This window comes from Acartia tonsa, chromosome 1, assembly GCF_053477335.1.
Source record: "Acartia tonsa isolate MP-2025a chromosome 1, ASM5347733v1, whole genome shotgun sequence".
Lineage (NCBI taxonomy): Eukaryota > Metazoa > Arthropoda > Copepoda > Calanoida > Acartiidae > Acartia > Acartia tonsa.
The window spans coordinates 2,936,376-2,962,124 of NC_137260.1; the positions used below are offsets into that span (position 1 = coordinate 2,936,376).

General features: G+C 30.7%; 1 protein-coding gene across 1 annotated transcript in view; it reads left to right on the forward strand.

Annotated features, from left to right (window-relative positions):
* The window catches only part of LOC145319778 (uncharacterized), a 162,940-nt gene that overhangs the window by 133,608 nt on the left and 3,583 nt on the right, over nucleotides 1-25,749 (forward strand). Inside the window, exons 6-9 of the mRNA XM_080162162.1 lie at nucleotides 21,009-21,158; nucleotides 22,725-22,842; nucleotides 23,505-23,609; nucleotides 23,941-25,043. Coding sequence (XP_080018288.1) covers nucleotides 21,009-21,158; nucleotides 22,725-22,842; nucleotides 23,505-23,609; nucleotides 23,941-25,043 — 1,476 coding nt within the window. The remainder of the gene's footprint in view (nucleotides 1-21,008; nucleotides 21,159-22,724; nucleotides 22,843-23,504; nucleotides 23,610-23,940; nucleotides 25,044-25,749) is intronic.

The window sequence follows — 25,749 nt, forward strand, 5'->3', positions numbered from 1 at the left end:
ACATTTTTAGGACTTGATTATAGAGTTGCTTCACTTATTACATTATACTTTGTTGTCCCAGGAATCATTATACCAAAAATCAGATCAATCGGATGATTAGATCACATAAAAATTTGTTGTTAAAAAAGTAAAAAAATCAACATGTTTAAAATGGACGTACGGACATTTTAGTGATGATTATAGAGTTGCTACGCTTTCCAAATCGTACCTAACTATTCAAGGAATCACCATGCAAAATTTGAAATCGATAAGACAATTCTAACATGCCTAAATTAACGAAAAAAGCTATCCGTTACGGACGGACGTAGGACGGACCGACCCTAATTATAGAAAAGCTTCGCTTTTAAAAACGTAATGATTGGCTGTTATAAGAGAGAGTTGGAGTAAAAATACATTAAGGGGATAATGCTATAAGGTGGGGTAATAACTAAACCCATTGGGATGTTAGTGGAAGGCTACCCGGGGATCTAAAGGGATAAGACAATACCCAATTAATTGATATATATCTGTTATAATGATAAACAAAATTACCTCTTCTGTATTTTAAAATTAGAGATTGAACCGTTGGAACACCCAAGTTAAAGAATCAACCAATCAAAATCTCCAAAGTTGTTAATCCAACCAACAAGAAAACAGAGTTATAAAACTTTGGGGACTAATGTAATAAACAGCCCATTGTCCCTTCTCTCTCTGGAGGCTACCCTAAAGGTTAATGGTGGATGCAGATTAATGGGTGATCATATCATGCCAACTAGAGTCATTACAATATACAGGTTCACAGGCAAAACAGCTAAACTAGATCAGTGATTCTTTTGAATTTTGTTTATACATGATTTACCTATAAACTCAAAATTTGTCCTGTATTATAAATAAGTTTTTTCCTATATTTTATGGGGAGTGGGGAAAAAGAGGTATAGAAAAATGAAAACTTCTTTATACTTTTTTCATTTTTGTAGAAACATCCAAAACATAAGATATTCTTGCTTGCATTCATTGCAGGATATTTTTACAATATTACACAATACTACAAGCTAACATTTTGATTGAAACGTATTTAGGTTAAGCATTTAGGGTTAGAGCCACCAGAGGGATTAAATTTTTTAAAATTTAAATATAATATAGATTTTAACTTTCTGGTATTGTCTAATGTGAAAAAAAGGCTTTAAGAAAAATTTTCCTGTTTTAATATTTAATTTAAACCAAAAAAATCAAATAGTTAGCATTAGATCCAATTTTATGTAAGGATAAAATTAGCAAATATTTGATGTTTTGCATTCACACTATTTTTCTTGTAATCTTAACAGTTGGGGATTCTTTTCTAATACAGATTAATTTGACCAGTCAACTGGAAAAACAGTTGCATTTTAATATTCAATTTATGAATATAATCTTGTATTTAAAAATTGTAAATAGAATAATAATATAATAGTTTAAAATAAACACACAGAAAGGGCAAAAGAATTTTGAATGAAAAAAAAAACCCTAATAATTAAGAAGTCTAACAACAGGAGTCATTTTTTAAATGCTAGGTTTCAAATCCCAACTAACAAGTCAAATTATATTTAAAATATTAAATCTTTAGTTGAAGTATACAAAAAAATATAAATACTTTACCTCATGTGCAATTTGTTTATTTTTTTTTTTTTTTTTAAATTAGGATTTTTTTAAATGTAAAATTTCTGAATTTTATATTATCTATTATAAATAAAAACAAAAATATCCTTCCTAGAAACGGTTTTTACATGAGAACAAGTAACTATGGATAAAAGCAGCTATGTCCAGATTTCAGGATCTTTAGTTTAAGTATAACAACAATGATAAAAAAGTAGTAAAGCTAATTTATATGAATTGATTTACTAAAATAATCTAAAAATTATTTTTAAAAAATTATTTTATGAAAATCTTTTCAAAAAGTTTAATACAAATATGTTTGATTGCCGCCAATACATGCTTCCCTTTAGTTTGTTGTATGTTTCTCTATTTTAGATTTCTATCTAAAGTAGTAGCTGAGTAAATGTTTCTCACTAAGCGTTGCAAAACAAGGAACAGGCCTGATGTATTGCATACTTTAGCTTTGCTTCCAAAAGACAAGAAGGGTTTAGGTCATATTTATAAAAATGTTTTTAACATTTTATTTATGGCTGGTTGTTATAACAGTAGACTTATTAGAATTAGAATTTTAAATTAATAATTTCGACTATATTATCAAAATGTTCATAACTGACATGCTATTATAGAAATGAGTCAACCTGATATATATTAAACCTGTACTTATCATCAATAGTTATAATGAGGTATTCTAAACTTGCTCTGATGTCAACATAGAACTTATAAATTGGCCCAGTGAAACACATTCTCAAATAAAAACAACTTTTGCCCTGAAGAAATCTTAGCTCTACCACAAAACAGCTAACAAGATGTTTCTTCAACAGCTAAATTTGCTAAATGATATGAATAATTAAAATAAAGCTACAAAGATTAAATCTAAGATGAACCAAAATATACTGCATATTTAGAAATCAAAAGGAAAGTTACTTATTAGTTATTATACAAATTTTTTGATTAACATATCCAGTGTAATAGTCAACCAGTGTAAGTAGAGATTCATTGCATAATTAATGGCCAATGTAAAATTTGTTGTAAATATTTAGTTATATTTACATATTTACTTCTAAATAAGCTGGAACCTAAATTTTTAAACATAACTGTGAAACCATTTAAAAGTTTTTAAAGAAAATTTATTTATTCAACTAGTTAAAGTTAATTATTTTTTTTTAAATCTAAAGACTTAATTTAAAAAAAAAATTTTGATTTATCTTAAAAACTTTAGACTTTTGAATAGTATAAGCTAAATTGTAAACACATTTAAATGTTTGCATTCTGCAAGAAGTTACATTAATTAAGCAAAAGATAGAAACATTATCACAAAAAGCTGTTACATGTTTTTCTTTTAAGTTTATGTATCACCATATTTCTTGTAAAAAGTGTCGTACAAATGTAATATTTTCTTATTTCCCAATTTTTTTCATAAACAGAATATTTAAAAATGAATTTTTGTAAAAAGTCCATTTTTTATTTATCTTTACTTGTATAAAATATGTTGAATATGAATCTTTTTTATTTATATTATGTCAATTGTAAAAGAATTTGGATGTAACTTTTCTAAACAGAAAATTGGTTAGAAAATTTGTTTCAGACTCTTCTTGGCAGATTTCTTTTCCAATATCAGATCTGAACATATAATACAACACAAGGATGACCAAAGCAACAAATAGCACAGCTTTGGAATTGATAAAATCAATGTATCCTTATTTAAAATTTTATTTGAGATGATATTACAATAAAGAAAACTATGAATCCCCCTCATTTCTATTATTAATTGAAAATATACTTATATTATATAACAATCATTATAGTTATCTTTGCAGAAAAAATATCAAATTGTATTGTTTATCTTGGATAAAAACTGTTTATGGGCATCTTAAAATCAATTTATTTTAAATTAGTATTTGATTACCAAATTTTAGAAGAATATAAAGATTAGCTACTAACATACAAATAAAGATAATTCTACTCATAAAATGACTTAAAAAGTGGATTTCTTCTAACAATATAATAAGACCATTCTAGCCTTATGCATTTGGAACACACCTTAACATCTAATACAATAGAAATAAGTTAGATTGCTTTAATTTGGACAAAGAAAATATTTTTTTGTAGTTTGTACTTACTCTTTAAATCAATAAAAAACAGTTTAATCCAAACCTGATACAAAAAAAATATTAGATTTTTAAGTTATTAAGGTTAAATAGTTAATGAAAGAAAGACATTTTAAGTCAATTAAAGAACTCACTTTGACTAAGTAATGGTTGTAAGTTCTTACCCATATAGTTTTAATGTCATTCTTATTCTTTCTCTGTTAAAAAAAGTCTCATAAATATTATCAGTCTAAGTTGTTTTGTCTATTGTTAAAACTCTATAATGAAAACACATATTCTATTGGATAGCCAACTTTATACTAAATTTTCCAGCCTAATACAATTTTTATGTAAACTTGTCTGTGTTAAATTAAAAGTTATTGAGATAGGCTGATTCCGCTCTTTTTCATTTAGATATATAGTGTGAAATTTTTATCAAAATATATAATTTTCATCTTAAATTATTTCAAAGTAGAATCTGTTAGATTTAGGTTCAGGAGAATAAAATCAATTTTGAAATAAATTACTAGATTAGTCTGTTTCTTTTCAACTACAATTTCTCAGAATTTGAAAATGAATCCTTTGCTTCAATGAAGAAAACCAATTATAACATTTTTCATTCCATTGCAAAAAACGCGATATTGGGTTTGTTTAAATGTCCATTTATTTAGCATTTTTCAATAATGTCAAGCGTGGGAAAATTTTTCGAGTGTGGGAACCATTTAATTTGATTTAAATGGTACATATGATTTTCATTTAAATTCATTTTTAGGACCCGTGAGAAAATTTTTTTAACGTGAGAACCATTTAATTTTCATTGAATTTCATTTTTTAGAAGTGTGGGAAAAAACGGGAGAAAGAATATGTTTTAGTATAAAGAAATGTTCTATCAGTTTCAAACCTTTTCCATTCGATAGATCATACTGACTTTGGAAAAACTGTCAGACCGATTTTTGAAATTCAATCTGTGAAAAAAGATATTCAAGTTTTAATTTTTTGTTTTGAAAATATTATTTTACATGTATTGACGCCATCTTGGATTATGATAATTTTTTTTTGTTAGAAGATTTTTTTTCTAAAATATTTTTAAAAAATTAACTTTTTACAATAAAAAAATCTTTGAACTTAAATTGACCAATAATTCAAAGATTTTTTCTCTTTGATTTGGAAGATTTTTTATGATTTTTATTTTTAATGTCAAATAAAAACACAACAGTGAAAAAAATGAAAATTAAATGAAAAAACGTTTTATGATTTTATTCAAGAAATTATTTGCTAACATCACCTTTTTGTTGCAATAGAATGTTATTTAAGCAAACAAAATTTAGCATAAATGGATATTTAAATCCCTCGGTATTAAATGATGAGCTAACGCTCGATCATTTAATACCTTGGGATTTAAATATCCATTTATGCTAAATTTTGTTTGCTTAAATAACTCATTGCACTCCATTCATGAAATTTCATTGTTAAAAAAAATGATATTTCTACAGATAAATAATTTAATAAAATAAAAGGATATTAAAATAGGAAGTGTTCAAATGTTAAATCATCACCAAATAGCATGAGTGAATTTTATAAATTAACTTTTTGAGTTTAGTCATACTTTCCTTGTTAAATAAAATTATATATTATTTATGTTGGGCATGTTAGTTTTTGTTTATTATTTTCCATTGCAATAGACACTGTAAAAAATAAAACATGTTAATGGAACTTATTTATAAGTTGAATAAAAATTGCTGCACCTTTACATAAGCTTCATATTGCATTGCATAAATTATTTTTTTTTTAATTGAGTATATTAAACATTGTAGTTTATGTTTTTAAAAAATAATTTTGTATAGTAGTTTCATTTATACAAACTTTTCCAGTGATTATATTGTTTTTGGTCAATACCACATAGAACAATGGTTATTACCTATATTGAAACTAACCAATATTTTGATTAAAAAGTCATTAGTAAGACAGTAATATAAATTGTTGTAGCCTACCATACCCAGGACCACTTGGCTTCATAATAGAGCAACAGTTACTAGATTGCTCAAATGTAATGAGTTCATTGTATTCAGGTAAAGAGGGGTGGTTGTAACTTTCCTCCCTTCCTCTACTTTTTAACTAGAGTTTTAGAATGAAAGGGCAACTTAAAATAATGGGGAAGAATTACTTAACTTTTATCTAGTTATGCAAATGCTAAAGACCAATACAAAGATTCCCTGTAAAAAAAAATTGAAAGAGAGAAGTTTTTGCAAGATCTGAATAACAAACATTACTCAAAAAACTATTTAAGCATCCTTATACATTTTAAAGTATTTGTTATTATTATGTGTTATCAAATTGTTGTTTATTTTATCCAAAACTATTAAACTTATTGCTTTTTGAATAATATAAAAATAAAATTACATGCATCATTGATAAAAGAAGGAAACTTTACATTTTAGATTATGTTAAATGAGATAATTTGACACTCTGGCTAACTCTTTTGGCTTGGTATGTTACCAAATTATATTGAATACAAAGGCCTAGCAAGTCCTGTAGTGTATATATGACAATACCACCTGAATATTTTATACACACATTTTACATACATCCCATGTCAGCTGCCAAGTGAGAATCATAATATTCCACAATGGGCTAATCATGTGCAATGTTAACACATATACTCTAATTGATTAAATCTATTAGGATGTTTTAAGTAAATTATAAAAGAATAAAATACAATTTAGTAAATGTGTTACTTTACTTAACTTTTGATAAAATGATTCACAGTTAAGAAATATATCCTTAAAAAAAAATGCAAATTTTATGAATTCAAATCCTATGCAGCAATCTAATTGAAAAAAGAAAGAAATTTTGGGTCTGTCAATATGTGTAGAGAAACGCCAGAGAATATATATTTTCATCTGCAGTTTTATGGATTTTCCCAGCTGAAGTGGAAATTAAAGAGTAGGCAAAGCAAATAGATCCAGCTTCACAAGAAGAATGGTTTTCATTCAAACTTGTTTAAATATTTAATTTTAAGAATATTATCTCACACTAGCAGATGTTTTATTAAATACTGGTTTGAACTAACATAAGATTAATACATACATATTTGCTTCATTTGATAAACCAAAAAAGTTATTAAACATAAACATGATAAAAGTTTTGTCATTCTAGTTCTTTTGGCATATTTTTCATTAGATTGTTAAGCAACTTTTATTGCTTTTTTATATGCACACACACACACACACACACACACACACACACACACACACACACACACACACACAAAGAAGAATGGTTGGAAGTCCAAATATAAAAAGTTTTATCATGTGTCCAATCTAAACTTTGATTTTAAGGTTAAGTTGAAATTTTAGACAAAAATCCTTTGTCTAAATCCCCACTTGAGACTTTTAAACCAATTTCCTTTAACCATTTTAACAAGATTAAAGAGGAAATTGTTTAATATTTTAATTAAATAAATTGAAATAATATATCTATTTTGTATGATAACAATTATTTTTAACAAATATTATACATCATAAGATTATTAGGTTTTTTTTTGTTGAATGATGTTGGAATCTTGAGCATAGATTGGCAGCACTCACTCAATCCTCTCTCACAATTCTTCAGGGATATGACATTGGAATAAATAAATTTTTAACCCATACTACAATATTTAGTATTTTTCTCTAATAGATTTAAAATTGCTGAAGGAAAATTAGAGGGGGAGAATAATTTACTTACTATTATCCCCTTTCTTCCTGCATTTCTCTCCACTACTATTTTCTACTATTTTTATACAATTCTAGTTTTTTTCTTTTCATCTTAAATAACAAGATTTCTAACTTTTTTTTCTTATTTATTCACTCAAAGACTTTTTTTCACACTTTATAAGTCTTTTCTAATAAGATATAAATATTTCATTTTTTTTTAATTATAAGAGAAGCTTAATATTTGCCCTGAAGAAGTTGAACTCTTTAAAAAGATTATATGTAAAAAAGAGCTAAAATTAGGAGTTTTATTTGTTTATATGTATACAAAAGTGAAGAAGAAATTATATTAACTTATATTATTTTGCAGGTATGCCATTAATGTGTAAATATGTATGTAATATTGTAATATGCACATTCCAAATTAACATTCTACTAGACATACCATGCACATACAGTGTTCCGACAAAACAGATTAATTATAACACACATGCATAGCAAATTCTATCCCCGTAGATAAAAAAAAACTTTTTGGATAAATTTTAAATCAACAATAGATTAAAGAAAACTTACAAAAAAAATCTAAATAAAAGAAGTATTGAAAAAAAATATTGGTTAATGGTAAAGTTATTGCTAAAGATTATTATAGGTTTCCTTGCCTTTATATAGTAATCATCTTGGTCTTTATATTAAGTTTTGAAATATACCATAGCAAAAGCTTTTCAGTGGCACTAGTTAAAGAGTAAATGTGCTACTAAAATTAAAAATGTTCTGAAAGTTGTTTTTTAGTCCAACCTTAACTTTATTATAATTTCTCACATACAAATAGTAAGAAACCTGAAAATAAAAAAGAATATAAATTTATTTCTAAAATATAATTACTTTCAATTGTTCATGACTTTATGATGATATTATTTCTTACTGGGTCATTTTTTGTAGTATTTCTAGAATCATTTTAGTGCATACAATTGGTTTTGTTTTTAATTGTTATTTAGGTGTAAAATACACTGGTACCCAAAGTTTTACAAACATCTTTCTCGTTGCTTGACTAAAATTAAATATATAAGAGTCAAAGCAAAATTGTAAGCAAATTTGTTGAAAAACAGCTTGATACGGGATAATGTTTATGGACATACTCACATTTTTAGGACTTGCTTCGCTTATAATACTGTACTTTGTTGTCCCAGGATTCAGTATACCAAAAATCAGACCAATCGGATAATTAGGTCACATACAAATTTTTTGTTATAATTGTAAAAAAATCAACATATTTTAAATGGACGTACGGACATTATGGTAATTATTATAGAGTTGCTACGCTTTCTAACTCGTACCTAACTTCTATAGGAATCACCATACAAAGTTTGAAATCTATAGGACAATTCTAACATGCCTAAATTAACGATAAAAGCTATCCATTACGGACGGACGTACGGACGGACCGACCCAAATTATAGAAAAGCTTCGCTTTTAAAAATCTGGTACTTTAATTAAATCAGCTTAATTGTTTTGTTCAAACTGAATGTCCAAATTAAGAAATATGACTTGAAAAAATGTAATTTTAAATGGAAATGAATTTAAGGGGTAGTGCCTACCCCACACCATGTGGGGTCAAGCCTAAGGGCGAAGACACCAACTTCGTAGAGTATGTAACTTACAAAAGCATGTATTTGTGTGTATAGTTTTTCCATTAATGTGATTAATTAATTAAACATGTAAATACTAAATACACATAGTATTTACAAATACCTTTTTTCTTAAAAACCTTTAACGCATCTTACTTGTAGTTAGTAAAGGTTAAAACATTTTATTGTGTCGTGTTAGAGTCGTTGTAATGAAATAAAAATGGGAGGGGGGGGGGGGGCATTGAACGCCCCCTCCCACATTCCGACCTATAAAAGTCCAATAGGTTCCCCAACTGTTGAGAGTTAAATGAGCACGCTTAAGCTTCAGAGAGACATACAGACGGACAGACAGATAGACATCGTACTACTTTGTATTATAGATAAGTTATTCTATACATTTGTAAAAAGTGACAAATTTTAAATTCCCTTATTTCTCTTCATACCATCATAAAAAGCATGTCCATTCTATTGAAAATAAGCCGTGCTGTACTAAATACGGATATTCTAGTTTTTTTTTATTGAAACATATTTTCTGATTCTTAAATATTTGCATTTTGCTTTCTTATATTTGGATTACAAAATAGAGCTTGCTATACTTTTTTTCTAGTTGTCCATGTAAAGCAGATAAATTAACGTTTAGCATATTACATTAAATTTTAATTTTTAAAACTAATTATTAAACTGGGGTATGGTATGTAATAACATATATTACGAACCATTTGCACTACTTTGTAACATTAATATTAAGTGACTCAAAAATCAGCCATGTGACGTCATCAAAAAGGAGGAAGATGGGAGGCGAAGTGGGAAAGAAAACCCCTAAAAAAGAGATCGATAATCCTTCACTTTTTAACGTCACATGGCTGATTTTGAGTCACTTTTCCCACTAAATTTAACTTTCTGTTGTTATTGATATTTTTGTAAGACATAATTTTGTTTTATTTTTGCCTGATAATTATGTAAACAGTATGTCCAATGCTACTTTACAATTACAAAGTAGCAAAAAGAATAGTTATTAATTGCATCGTATTATAGACAGCTTTCCGCGGATATTAACATAGAATATTAAAGATTAAAACTAGTTTTGTTAGACCCAAGGGGACGAAGGAACGGGCTAACAAAACAGGATTTAATTCTATGAAGTATTTTAGTATTTGTGGAAAATTGTCTGCAATAAAATACTGTACAAAATTTTTCAATATGTCAGAGAACTGGTTCTAATTTAGCGGGTATTATTCGGTTTCGAAGCCATACTGGAAAATATAGTAATTTGTTGTTTTGTGGGCCACACTTTTTGCATAGAAAGGATATAAAAAAATATTGAACTGAATAGGAAAGTATAGAAGTATAGATTTTTTATATTTTGCAATTGCATTTATTTCCGCATTTTCAGATTATTTTTTTACATCTCACGGATTCGTGGATAGAGCCATAACAAATTTAAAAAAAAAATTAGATATTTATATACTTTAGTGTTTGTAGTATTTAGCGTAGTTAGATTTAAATGGTAGGGACAAGCCAATAGCTAAACTAATTATTTAGTTTTATTCTTATTTCATAACTCTTTTATTACTTGGTGTTGCACCAGATTATCTTAGATTTACTCTAGTAAAGTGATATTAGACTAATACGAAAGAAGTATAGGAACAATACATTAATTTGACCAATAGGAACACAGTATATGAACAAAAGCTTAATTGGATCAACAGGAACAAAGTATTTGAATAAAATCTTAATTGCACCAATAAGAACACACTTTTTGAACAAAAGCTTAATTGGACCAATAGTAACACAGTATATGAATGATAGCTTACTGGACCAATAGTAACACAGTTTATGATCATAAGCTTAATTGGACCAATAGTAACACAGTAGAGGAACAGTACATAAATTGAACCAATAAGAACACAGTATGGGAACAATACATTAATTGAACTAATAAGAACACAGTATGGGAACAATACATCAATTGGACCAATAAGAACACAGTATGGGAACAATACATTAATTAAACAAATAAGAACACAGTATGGGAACAATACATCAATTGGACCAATAAGAACACAGTATGGGAACAATACATTAATTGAACCAATAAGAGCACAGCATATAAATTATTTGGACCAATAAGAACACAGTATGGGAACAATAAATTAATTGGACCAATAAGCATTCCTGGTATCCATGGGTAGAAAACTGTGATGCATAGTCCATGGCATGCAATTCAAAACTTACATTTTCAAATATGTATTTGCCAGTTTTTTGGAGAAGGATATGTTCTCTGAAAATAAATTGAAGACTATAATTGTTATAATCCTGAAACAAAAGTAACAAAATGTCTCTATATCTGAGTATCTGTCTTTCTGTCTGTGAGTGTGTGTGTAGCGTAGGAACTTACTAACCACTGAACTGATATGGTTCTTCTTTTCAGTGAAGCTTCTCATAGGTCCTGAAACGTTTTATCCTCCATTGATTACTCTTATCAAGTGCCCCTGGTGGCCTTTAGGGGCATAGTGACTAGTAATTTTTAGATTATTATATATTTTTCTAGTATTTAAATCCCCATCCTTTGTATTTGTGTTTATAGAAACAGAGTAGATTTACCTAACTTAACACATACATTAAATGTATAAACAAATCTTATACATATAAAATATATTCAAATGTCCTTATTTTTTTGTAACTGGGCAAAAAATTATTTAAAAAATCAGCCATGTGAAGTTATAAAAATGAGGAGAAGGTGGAAAGAAAACCCCTAAAAAAGAGATGGATAATCCCTTATTTGTATGACGTCACATGGCTGATTTTTTGAGACACATTGTATTCACAAAAAATTTTAAAACTTAAATTGCATAAAATTTACCCCATTTTAAACATAAATTTACTTATAAAAATACTTCTTTGAATTTTCTACTGTGGCTACGACCATCAATTCCTTCAGAAGCACTTGAGGGGGGGGGGGGGTAAAATCGACCATATGGTTTTTTGGCAGATTTTTCCTTGGATGATGTAGGTACCATTTCCCAAAATAGTTAAAAACCTTCTCCTTCTCTGGATCTTAATTAGAAGCTACCCTTTATGGGAGAACCATATCAGTCCATATCATAATATGCTGTTTATTTTATACAATGATAATTATATATACCAAAATTCCTGTATTTACCTGTATTCTATTAAATTGCAAAATATTATTTAGATTAAAATATGATTCATGGGTAATTTTTAAGATTTCTCGAAAATTTCTTATCTATAATACAAAGTAGCTTGATGTCTGTCTGTCCGTCTGTCCGTCTGACCGTCTGTCCGTCTGTCCGTCTGACCGTCTGTCCGTCTGTCTGTCCCTTAAGATCTTGGTAACCACTGAACCGATCGGATTCTACTTTTCAGGGACACCCCAACCCCCCCCCCCCCCCCCAAAAAAAAATCCCCACTTCCAAAATTTTTAATTTTTGAAAATTTTTGTAAACAAAAACAAGTGATTGGGGTGGGGGAACCCCACTGCAACATGGGGCGAAGCCCCTTTGTTTATTATTAAAGCAATGACAACAAGGACATTTTAGTATATAACGAAGCTCATCAATAAAAAGCTTAATGGTTTAAAATATAGCAGTATAATGTAGTATGGTATATAAATGTAAATAGTTTAGTAAGATTAAACCTTTTGAAAAAACAATATAGTTTATAGACAAGTATTTTAAATATTTTGCCTGTGCAATATAGTTAATGAAAACTGTGACAGACTTACTAACATCATAATCATAGAGTAGATTTACTACCATAAAGTTTAAGGTAAGTTAAGAAAATGAAATTACTTTCCACTATGACTTCGAAAATGATTAATATCAGCTGTATTTAAACCGGTTCTAAGCCATACTGAAAAATCATGCATAGCATTGTATTACAGACAATTATCCTCTAATACTAAAATAAAAGTCATGTTATTAATAGCAGCTTTGTTAGCTCGGGCTTTCAGTCCCTTGGGACTTAAAAAACTTGTTTTCATCTTATATTTTTTTCATTTTAATATCCGCGGAAATCTGTCTGTAATACGATTCAATAAATAACTATTGTCTGTAATTTATATGTAAATGTATAATAATCTGTGCACCTAGTTTGTTCTTGTTGTTTTGTGATCATGTTTTTTTAAAAAATAATCTGCCACCAAAATGAATGTTTTTTTGCTGCTTGATGTTTTAACAATCTAATCAGGTTTCTTTTTATATTTTCTCTCTATGTATATTTTTACATTTTTGTAGCTTTTTTTCCACTAAGCTAGTGTCATTAAATAACAAGACACAAACATATTTTTTGTCCGAAAAGTTTGCCAATTTTTTTTCTAAAAAACTGAAACCTGTTTAGGTTGATGAAACTGTGTTGAGTGATGGTGGTGGTAGTGGTCCTCCCCCTCCTTCCTATCCTGGCACTACCCCCACTCACACACCCCACCACGGGATATTCCCCCTGCCCACGGGGGGTCACGTGGTGGCTGCACCCTGCTTGAGTCCAGGCAATGGATATAATATAATATGGATAAAAAAAAATTAATTAAAAATGGAGTGGTGTATTTATGTTTAAAAGCTCGCGATGAAAAATTAAATCACAAATGCTTAAACATTTTAATTTAATGTTTTTATTTTTAAACAAAAATATCATCCTCAACTTAAAATCAAAAATAGTACAAATTTTAAAAGTTGACATTTAGAAGACATTTAAATTTGGAAGGTAAATAAGATTTGATAATACAAATTTTGGGTATAGTCCCTTTTGTGGCAACGCCTCTTTAGGGGCGTTTTATCGTATTTTCACAGTAACTTTTCCCCTGCGGGACAATCACCTAACCTAACCTAAAGTAACCTATCAAAAGCTACTGTGAAAATACGACAAAACGCCCCTTAAGAGGCGTTGCCACGAAAGGGACTATACCCCAATTTTTTTATCCACAGAAAATCAACTACATGCTATCAAATGCTTTGATAAAATCAACTAAAATGCACATCTCATCCCTATTTACAATACCCATTGTCAAACTCCACAGGCGGAGGCGGCGGGATTGGGGGTGGCGGCTTTCACCCGCCGACCGGCGGCGTATTTTCCTACGCCCCGCCGGGCTGCGGCGCCACCCATTTCAACCTCGACCAGCTGCTTGAGATTGTGCAGAGTTTTCGGTTAGACACGACGCACGCGCTCAGCGGTGGCCAGGGAGCACAGATACTTAAAATTATTTTTTTTGCAAATACTTAAATCTTTAAAAAATATTTCAAACAAGATACGAACAATTATTGAATTATTATTACTATTAAAGATAGGGAAGTTGAGTTTTCAAACATTTCAACCACTTATTATAATCTACAAAAGGGGTATTTTTGTATCATTATTGGGGATGTACATCAATTTGTCTGTCACCTAGATTAGAATTAAAAATATAGATTTTGTTAAAAAATAAATTATAAGTATCTACTGGGTGGTACTGTGCCAGGTTGACGCCATGTATGGTCCTAGCGCTTCCACGCAAATTCATTCTGGGAAGGTGGGTGCACATACACTTTTAATTTTATTTTTTTTATTTTTTACTTTAGTAGTAGGAAAAGTCAGGACGAAAAGGCATAATGGGCTGTTTATTACACTAGTCCCCAAAGTTTTATAATAACGTTTTCTTATTCGTTGGCTTAACAACTTTAGGGACTATTAATGAATCTTGTTTGACGATTCATTATGTTGAGTGTCCAAACGTTTCAACCAATAATTGTAACTTTGTGTGTCATCATTGTACATCAATTTATCGGACATTGTATTATCCCTTTAGATCCATAAGATAAGGATACATGTAAAAATAAAAATGTTAAACTAGAAGCGTCCAAACATTTCTACCCATCAATTAATCCACATAAGGGTTATTTTGTTTATCATCATTTGAGATGTACTGTGTATAAATTTATATTGTCTTATCCCTTTATCATATGTCTTAAGTTAAATACATTTATTGTGTGTAAATGTGTGTGTGTGTGAGTGTGTATGTGTGTATGTGTGTGTGTGAGTGTGTGTTTGTGTGTGTGTATAAGTGTGAGAAGCAATTAACAGATATCCGAAAGTAAATATTGAATATTCTAGAAACTTTGGTTCAGGCTAATAGATTTATACACTTTAGAATCAGCAAATGCATCTTTAATAATTTTTTTCTAATTTTTTTAACTATCATCTAAGGGATCTTTATTCCAATGGGTATGGAAGGGCAGAAAATTAGTCAAAAACTCATCTAAGACCTTAGTCTAGCAATAACTATCCAGAACACATCTCGGGACCTACGTGAAGCTTGCCTAAAATGGAGAACTGAATCGGTTATTATCAAAATCTTGAACTGCACACAAAAAAACTTATTACTTTCTAATAGAGGAGGGCGAGAGAGGCCAGGAAAATAGCCTAAAATCACCCAAAGATATTGATAAAACTTTCTAGAAAGTACAATCTATTCGGACCAGCAATTTATGAGATCTTTTGTTTTAGACAAAAAATACAATACTACTTTGTAGTATAGAATATGTAGGTTACAAAGAAGAGAATATGAATATTCTAATTTATCTCTAATGTTTTAATGCAAGAAAGTGGCAGATTTTGTGCCAGTATCAATCAACTTGTTATCATTTAATTTCGGTATTATTGATTATAGCGATTAGGATTTGGGGACAAAATGATTTGATTTTTTACTAAATCTTTCGAATTCAGCTTTTTTCGATACAGGGATAAGACAATGACCATTAATTGATGTACCTCCCTAATGATAATATACAAAATTACCTCTCCTGTAGCTTTAATTAGTAATTGAAACGTTTAAACACTTAACTTAAAGAACCAACCCATGAATTTCAATAAAAGTAACTAACGTTGTTAAGCTGGCGAATAAGAAAATAAAAATTGAAAACTTTAAGGGCCTAGTGCAATATACAGCCCATTGTCTTCTCCCTCCCTGATCCCTACATCAATCCATCCGAGTATCTAGGTCATTTTCTGAATTAGTTCTTATTTCATTTCAAAATTTTCTTGCTTCGCTACCAATGGACAAATTGTCTTTTGTTGTTTTTTTTGCATATTTTTAGCAATGTTTTTGGCACCTTTCCATTTGCCTTATTAAAACTGCGTTTCTACATATTTTCCATATGAAATTTTCGTGGAATATTTAAAGATTATTATCATATTGAATATTTATGTCTAAATAAGGTGAAATCTTTGCTTTTGACATATTCTAAACTGTGTTAGTGAGTGTGTGTGTATATGTGTGAGTGTGTATGTGTGTGTGTGTGTGTGTGTATGTGTGTGTATGTGTGTGAGTGTGTGTGAGTGTGTGTGAGTGTGTGTGAGTGTGTGTGTGTGTTTGTGTGTGTATGAGTGTGTATGTGTGTGTATTTGAGTTGTAGTAGTAAAGTTAACACATTATAATGTAACATTTCCTAAACAACAACAACTAAATCATATTATCTCTTGTGTACATATTCATAATTTACCAGGCATCACAATGATGATAAATAAAAGTACCCCTTATTAAGATTTAATATATTTGTAAAAAAGTTTGGACACTACTAATATACAGATTGAATAACCCAAAGTATGAACATGATAATAAAACTTTTGGTACCAGAGTAAATGTTTGAAACCCCAACACTTTGCTAATGTCAAACTGTCTCTAAATGTGAACAAAAATTAGACTTTCTTTGTCCTCTTGATCAAAAAATCAAGAGTCATTTGTGGTATTTTCTTAGAATTAACCATTCTTTCAGACAAGACATTCATAGTGATTCTAGCTTAAACAATACATACTTCAAATTATTCTAAGATTAAACTATAAATAATAAGGGATCATTGACCCGATTTATTTTTTTTAATGGGTCTTGTTTTAGTGGATTTTTTTCAAATTGTTCTTCTCATGGTATATGCATACTGATTATGATATGGTTTTGAGCTATTCTCTTGAAGGTGGGACACAAAGCATATATTTAATTTGTCTTGAAAAAAAAGTCTCAATAAAAATATTAATACTGTGAATTGTAAGTCTACAATATTATATTTTTCCAAATGTGTTTTTTATACTAATTATAGTTTGGCTGCTAAGTCCAAGTAAAGTAGGATGAATATATGTTATGTATGTATGCAAATGTTTGTCCTTATGATTCGCTAATGAACCCCTTAACCATTTCCAAATTCCTTAGCGCTATAGAAAAATTACTGGAGTTTAAAAAATTTAGAAAACTAGGTTTATAATTTTTGTGGCTCAATTTCAAATTGCTTCTTAAAGATTATTCAAATAATAAGATATAGTTATAAATAAATAGTTTATTCCGTAGTATGACACCATGCCCAATATATCCTTTCCCTTTTGACATTAGATGTTAAAAGTAATAGACAAACATTAATTTCCTTGAATTTGTTTTATAAACATTAATGTTTTGTCATTGGTATAATCTTTGGGAAAAAAGAAGATATTACAGAAACAAAATGCTACTTTAAAAATGATTATCAATATCATTAATGACCTAAGATCGACAAACTGAGAGTCTAGTTGGTATGATGGGGATGTGTTTGCAGTCCACATCATAAACCTTAGCCCTTGTGCCAGAATCTAATCACTAATTTATGGAAATCCTTGTTAATGTGCATACACAAAAGCCAATATAATACACTGTCAAATTAAAATTAATGCCAAAGTATTTTACAATAAATACAATTAAATTTGGTTCTAATCAAGATTCTTAATGGCTAACTGAATAGGAACTTCCAAAATTATCTAAAAATTTGTTGTGTTAGGTGAGAACACCCTCATTGAGCTGTGTCTTGTGTGTAGTCCCAGCTTCATGTTCTCTGTAATCGTTCCTGTCATTTATTGATGTTAGCAATTAATCTTTTTTCCTCCTCCCTCCTTCACCTCACCTTACCTTTGGAATTCTTATTTATAAGTGTGACCCTAAAAGTACTCATAAGAGTTTATTTAAGGAAAGAAAAATAGAAAAGGGCTCTAAAACTTTAGTTTTTTAGTCAAATTAATATAAATATCAGTTTTATTATATATAAATTGATTTCTTTAAGTTATTAGAAAAGCTTAATAGTAAAATGTTTTAAGGTAATTTGTGATAAAAACATCCTGGAATGGAAAGTATTCCTATATAAATATAAAATCAGATAAATTCCATGAAATGCAGTCACTGATGTAACTAGGAAGTAGAAAACAATTTTTATTTAATTGAAAAAAAACAAATATATTACACACAAAATAAAGATTGTTCTATTGATGTAAATATTGGTGGTGTAGCAGACTCAGGTGACCTTGGTTTCCAGATTCTAATTTAGAAACTGGCATCCTGCCAACAACTAGAGATCCAACCATCTCCTCAACTTCATAATTCACAAATACTCATCCACACTTACTTCATACTCCAGGATTCTAAGTTTGAGAGTTGACAAATCTCAGTGTTTGTTGTTGTTTTGTTTTTCTACTATTTCTCATATTTTTCTTTTATTTAATGTAAGGAATTATTTTTCTCATCAGTCTTTACAAGTTTTTTTCCTTACAAAAAGATTTCTTTCTTTTGATGTACGCAAGAAAAATTAAGTTTATTTAAATGATTTAATTTTAAATTTAATTATGTTAAGGAAAAGTTTGTATTTTCTAAAATAAAATTTGAATAAACAAAAATGTCTTTATTAGCAAATTGATCTGTTATTAGAAAGAAAAAAGAAGAATGTTCTTTGATAGTCACAACATCTGTAAAATACATTATCTCCAACAGTTTTATTTCATTGGGTTCTAAAATCAAGGTTTGTAAAGAAATGAAAGAAAATTGGAATATTTTGTTGGCGTCCAGGATTTGATACTTTTTCTCTCTCAGGTTAATGCTCACACAATTCATTTAGATTTCATCAAAGTGAATTGGAATTTTGTCTGATTTTCTCAAGTTTATTTCTTACTCTCTCAGAGTATTTGCAAAGTTTACTTTCTGACAGCTACATACAATTCTAATATTTAATGTTCTTTTGGGAAAAAGTATGAACTTTTTACATTTTTTCTTTTTTACATTTTAAAGATTGGGTAAAACTTATTTCTAGAACAATACACCAAAATAATTTTAATAAGTTTAAAGAAAATCTAATTAACTTTTTAAAGTTGAAAATTATGTAGGTTTGTATAATTATACCCAGGCACACTATTATATGCTTAGTTTATGTTTATTATACAAAGAATTTAAACAACAAGGATGAAATGAAATCATGCAAGTAAAAGTTCAAATTGTTGAATAAATATCATTTTTTTAGGTAAATACAAATAAGTGTAAAAATATACTAAGAATAAAAAAAATAGAATTATTCAAAATGACTCTTCCACCAAGTCAATTATCAAGTAGCTATGCAAGTAAAAATCTGGCAAGCCTGATACCTATCTTAATTACAAATAAGTACAATTCTGGATCCTGTACACAACATTCTTAAGGCAACACACATGCTAAAAATAATACATGTCTGAATACATATTTTTACACCATAGCATAACTTTATCGTTAGATTTTTGGCTTTAAAATGGACAATGAAAAAGGTACGATTTGCAAATTTGAAAAATGAGTGAATAACTTGAACAGAACAAGGATCTTTATGCATTCTTGCATTGTCAACTAACATGATATATACAGGGATTAAAATATTAGATTGCTCTTGCATTCCAAACTTTATTATGATAAATTTCATGTACATACATCTTGCAATAAGCAAATATACAACCCTTAAAAGGTCTAATTCATTAAGTTTTGAATTATGTTTCTAATGTTATGATAAGATAAACATAAGCAAAACAACTTTTGTTTATGAGCTTTGGACTAATGCGTTTTTTTTATGAAAGGATTTTGGAATTAGGGACAATAGAAGTAAATTAGTTTGTTTCAAAAGTTATAGGACAATAATTCATAACACAGTTTTTAAAATTAAAATAAAACAAATATATTGTGTCTATATTTTTACTTTAATACTGACTTTTATTTTAAAATTTCATTTATCCCTCATCCCTTGCATTGATATGGTGGGCCTATGCAAAGATTATGTGTCCATGAGTCCCAAACACTTTGTATTGATACTCTAGCAGAGTATTGGCACTCAAACCATAGTGAACAATGAATGCCCGGCCAAATGATAATGTGCTATATGTACATTTATATTTTATACATACACACTGTTTTCATATAAAATGGTAAGAAAAAAATCAAGAAAAAACCTTTATCTTTGAGCATTTTCTTTAAGATTTCTAAAAGTTCTTTTTAACTATAAACTATAACTAGTACAAGAAAGGTAATTACAAGCCTAAAAACAAGAACTAATAGGCTTTCTAAAGATAGAAGTGGTACTGTCACTGACACTAATAAAAAAATATACAAATCTGTAATTGCTAATTAGCTAATACCTTTAATTAGTTGACTGTATTGTACACACACGGCAAGTATATATATTTGTATTGTTGTATTGAAAGTATTCTTTGTTTGTGCGTATGTGGATATTATTAGAATGGCCGTCATATCATATTGTATGTACAGATGTGTCAACTGTCTTGTATGGAGTAATCCCTCCTATATACTTCATTCATATGAGTTATAATTAAATATTTTAAGTTTGCAAGAGTTTAGTTCATTCATTAACTTTAGTTTCGAAAATTGTTTTTATAAATGCTGTTTTTTTTAAACAGGGAGGGAGGGCATGGGCTGTTTATTACACTAGTCTGCAATTTTTTCATAACGTTTTCTTATTCGTTGTATTAACAATTTTGGGTGACTTTTAATGTATATTGATTCATAAAGTTATTTGTACAAACGTTTCAACCAATAATTGTAATCAAGAGAAGATGTTATTTTGTGTATCATCATTGTGGATGTAAATAATTTTATCAGCCATTAGCTCATCCCTTTAGATCGCTAGTTTTGAAAGCATACTTAACAAGAACATTCTCAAAATTTCATGGTTATATATTTTAGGTTGACGAGATGAACCTGTTTAGTCCTACGCCTGGTAGTGGTGACTCACAGGCTGGTGATAAAGAGTCAACCTCGGGATTCTCCACCCTGAGGAAGCGAAGTGTCAACGTCACTGAGAAAGTCAGACAAAATCGGGATGGCTCCAAAATTCAGGAATGATAGCATAGTTTTGTCAGTGATTTTAGATACATGTCATAAAGTCTTAAACATATAATACAGCATAGACAAGCAAATGAACAAATGATGATTAGACAAATAAATAACTAATAGACAGACAGATAAACATATCAATTAACAACTTACAGAAATAAGACAAACTAATCTGGGAGGGGGGGGGGGCATTGGACTGTAAATTATAATTACACTGTAATCCAAAAGTTTATAACACTTTTTCATTGAATTTTCATAGATTGACTCGGAATTTTTTAACAAATATTTATCTTTTTCTGCATAAGGGGCAATTTTGTTTATAATATTTCATATCTTAAAAGGACTCTCCACAGAAAAATCAACTTTGGATTTTTGAAAATCTAACCTGAAATTATTATTCTCTGTTCAATTTTAGGCATTTTTTGTTTTTGTGGCATCGCGATCGAAGCCCTTTGAAATTTTTAACCGCCTTTAAGTGAATCCTCCCGCCATTCAATTTGTGCTGCTTTAGTGATTTTTAGCTTCTATGTTGCCGCATTCATCGCCCTTCTCCGCCACTACTCCGCTATTCATTGCTGTATGTCGCGGTTCAATACATGCTCCCCTCTCCCTTGTTCAGAAATTAAATGGAGGCTGGGGGTGTTGTGTATAGCGACGTAAGCAATGTATAGCGGAGTAGCGGCGGAGAAGGGCGATGAATGCGGCAACTGCGGCAAAAGATGGTTATATTTGGCGGAGGCGAACACAAAATGGAGGCGGCAGGATTGTCCAGTCAAGGAAGAGGATAAATCGTAGAGCGGCCGGTTGCAATGGAGCAAATGTTCTTTAGCGGCAAACATATATTGAGTGGAGGAAAGTGTAGTATATATTGTTATAGTGGCAGTACAAATAGGCGGCGGACAAAATTTTCAAAGGGCTTCGATCGCGATGCCACAAAAACAAAAAATGCCTAAAATTGATCAGAGAATAATAGTTTCAGGTTAGATTTTCAAAAATCCAAAGTTGATTTTTCTGTGGAGAGTCCTTTTAATCTATAATACAAAGTAGAACGATGTCTGTCTGTTTGTTTCCTGTCTGTCTGTTTGTTTGTAGCAAAAGATCTCGCTAACCACTGAACCGATCAGGTTCTCCTTTACAGGGTAGCTTCTCATAGGTCCCGGGAAGGTTTATAACTATTTCCTTGGGGGTTGGGACACCCCCAACCCCCCTAAAAGTGAAAAATACCCCCCCCCCCCCAAAGAATTTTTTTGTAGTCTTATCTTAAATCTAAAATACGAAAATTTGGTTTTATCAAACCTATTGTGGCCCAAGCCCCTAGAGGCTAGGGGCGAAGCCGCTAGTTAATTATATAAATTAGTAAGGTTTCTTTTGTCTGTAGCGAAGGATCTCGATTACCGCTGAACCGATATGGTTCTATTTTACAATGAAGCTTTTTATTGGTCCAGGGAAAGTTTTTAACTATTTTGGGGGAAGGTTTCTCACACATTAATTGCCCCTAGAGGCTTTTAGGGGATTAGCCGCTAGTACTAGTAAAATATTGTCACACGAATATGCTATTATACAATGCAGGTTGTCCGTGAGTCTGCCGTATCAACGTCCACCACCAACTCCGCAGATCCTAACCAGTCAGTCACATTCCAACAGAATTCATTTGTTTATGTCAACGGTGAAGGCAGCGGCGAAGGTCAAGGCATTCTTACAACATTTAAAAGTATATTTTTATCCAAAGAAACCCTATTTTGCTTTTAATTTTTCATATTTAAAATATAGTACATGTACGATATTTGCTGCGCCCCTAGCATCTAGATTCTCTGTATTCAAATGAGTAGGGAAAGGACCCCAATCTAATCTCAATCCCTTCTCAAGACTGAAATCTATAAATCTAATAGTCTAAAACCTTCCTGGGACATATATGAAGCTGCCATAAAATAGAGAATTTCATTGATTCAAAATTTTTAGCTACACATAAAAAACCTAAAATTTTATATAAAGGACATTGAATCATATGGAATTATTTTTTAATTAGAATTATAATAAGCTATGGCTTAAACCCGATTTTAAAGCATTTATGAAAGGGGTATCATTAATATTCATAATATATTAGAATTTTACCTAAAAAGGAAAGACACGAAAATATTTAGCAAATTTGCTAAATAAATAAAACAAATTGAAATTTAAAATTCTAATAAAAATTATTGTGGTTTATTCTTATTTTACAGTATTATTAACAAGGTAACAGAGCATGTTTTTTTTTAAATACTTAAAAATCTGAATTAATTGAGTGTATTCGGACATTTTAATGCCTTATAAAAATGTATTGTTGTAAAAATGGGTGAAAACCTGCAGGTTCTTCTTCCACCCCCACGACGACTATAACAACCTCTAGTCAGCCATTACATTCCAAACCATCTGATATCTACACACCAACATACAACACATATTCTTCCATAGGCATATGTTCAATAAAGTTCTTTAAAAATTATTTGATATTTAGATTATAACAAGGCTTTGCAACATCCACAAATAATTAAGGCTATACAAAGTTAGTCACAGTGCAGATATTGACTAGTCATAAAAAATAGAGAGATCATTAAATATAAAAAAACACCAATTCTGTATACAAATTTATTTATGTGTCTTGTAGCATGACTGACAAACCGACGGATCAATTAAAGTGTAGGCATACAAACAAACAAACAGACAGACATACAAACATACTGTTACTTCATTATAAGGATAATAAACATTTTTGAGAACTAATTGAACATTAATTACTCAACAGTGCCAAGTTCCAGTATTTCTGATGGTCCCGTCGATCTGGCCGGCGGCGGTCACAGCGTGGAAACCCTCGCGGCGTCGGCGGCAGCCGCCGGTGCCCGCCAGAAAATTGTCCGGCTCAACTCGGTAGAGCCGAACACGGTCATGTTCAGTACAAAAGACTATCCGACTCTAATTGATGTGAGCGTGCCAGAAATTATTGATGAATTGGAAAGACAATTTGACAGTAAGTTATGTGAGGTGCAGGGCGTCCGGTTGGCCGGTAAAAAGATATTTATTTGCCTAAGCAAACGTGACTGTCTCAACTACATGGCCCAGTACGGGTTCTATGTGCGGGGCGTTCATGTGACTGTTATGGACATCAGTAATGACTCTGTGGTGATTTGTTTGATAGGAGTGCCCCACTATATCACGGACTCCACAATAACGATGCTCGTCGGCACGTTCGGCGTTTGCATCGGCGAAGTGGAGCGGCGGTTCTACAAAGGCGTTGATACCGGTGAACGCTACGTGCGGCTAAAGCCCAAGCCGAGCTGCCAAATACCTGATTTTGTGACAGTTGGCGGCTGCAAAATACTTGTCCGCGTGCTCGACCACGGCGAAGTGGTTAAGCCGTTCGTCCTCGAGTCGGAAACGTCGCGCTGTGAGCCCCTTCTGTCGGACAACGTGTCCGTGGGGTCTGGATCCTGTCAGAGCAATAACGCCACCGCCATCACAACCGCCCCTACTGGCGGGGGACATCATCGCAGCAAGCCTGGCCACTGCAATGGAAGCCTGAATTCGCCGCCGGGCTCCAGCGAAATGCCGCCCCCACCGCCTCCCCTCAACCTATCATCGTCAAATGTTATATCATCCTCCGTCTTCTCGCCGCAAATGACGTCTAAAGCCGGTACAACCGTTGTCGGCGGTGCCGAATCTAATTCATCCCTCTCATTGCCTTCGTCGCCAAAGATAGCAAAGTCGTTCCGGAGCCGGCTGAACGTGACGTTGAAGAGCCCCACGGAGGAGAACGGAACGAGTACCTATGTGCCTGGAGAGAGTGTGGACGGTTACACGGCGCTCTCTCCTTCTGGAGGGTTAGGCGGAGGGGGCTGTCATCTGGGACAGGTAGGGTTTTGGTGCTTTCCCTTCATGTGCCATTTGAGCACTGGCTCCCTTATTTATAATGCTTTGAAAATAAGGAGAAGTATTTTTGTATTGTTTGTCTTTTAGGTTAAGTATGATATTTAGGGAACTAGGAAGCCCCGCAGGGTGACGCCATTGAAGATATAGGCCCTAAAGGGGTTAGTCATATGGAATAAAATACTAGCCCTCCCCAGCCTTATTTTAAATTAATTAAAAATAATTGGGAAAGGTTCTGTGCTTTATCTTAAAAAATATTAAATACATTGATCTAAAACCATTCAAAAAAATAATTACACAAGCAGTTAAAAGATTTGCAAATATTTTTTTTAATTAGAAAAAAGTTATTTCATTGAAATGAATGATTTTGGTTGCAAAACTACTCTAGATGATAGAATGTGTTGGTTTGTCTGTCAGTTTGGAGTGTCTCACAACTAGCCTCTAGAGTGACATGAGAAAAAATAGCCTAAAATCATGCTATATTATTTATAAAGCTTCCCTGAAAAGTAAATCTGATTCAAACCACCAGTTTCTAAGATCTTAAGCTTAAGACAAAAATCCTTACTAATTTTTTTTTAAATGATTAGTTTATATTTCTAAAAGCTACAGATAATACAATAACATATTATTTTTTATATTCGATTTTGATGAATTATTTCAATAGTTCTATACTAGAATAAAGTCAAAAGAC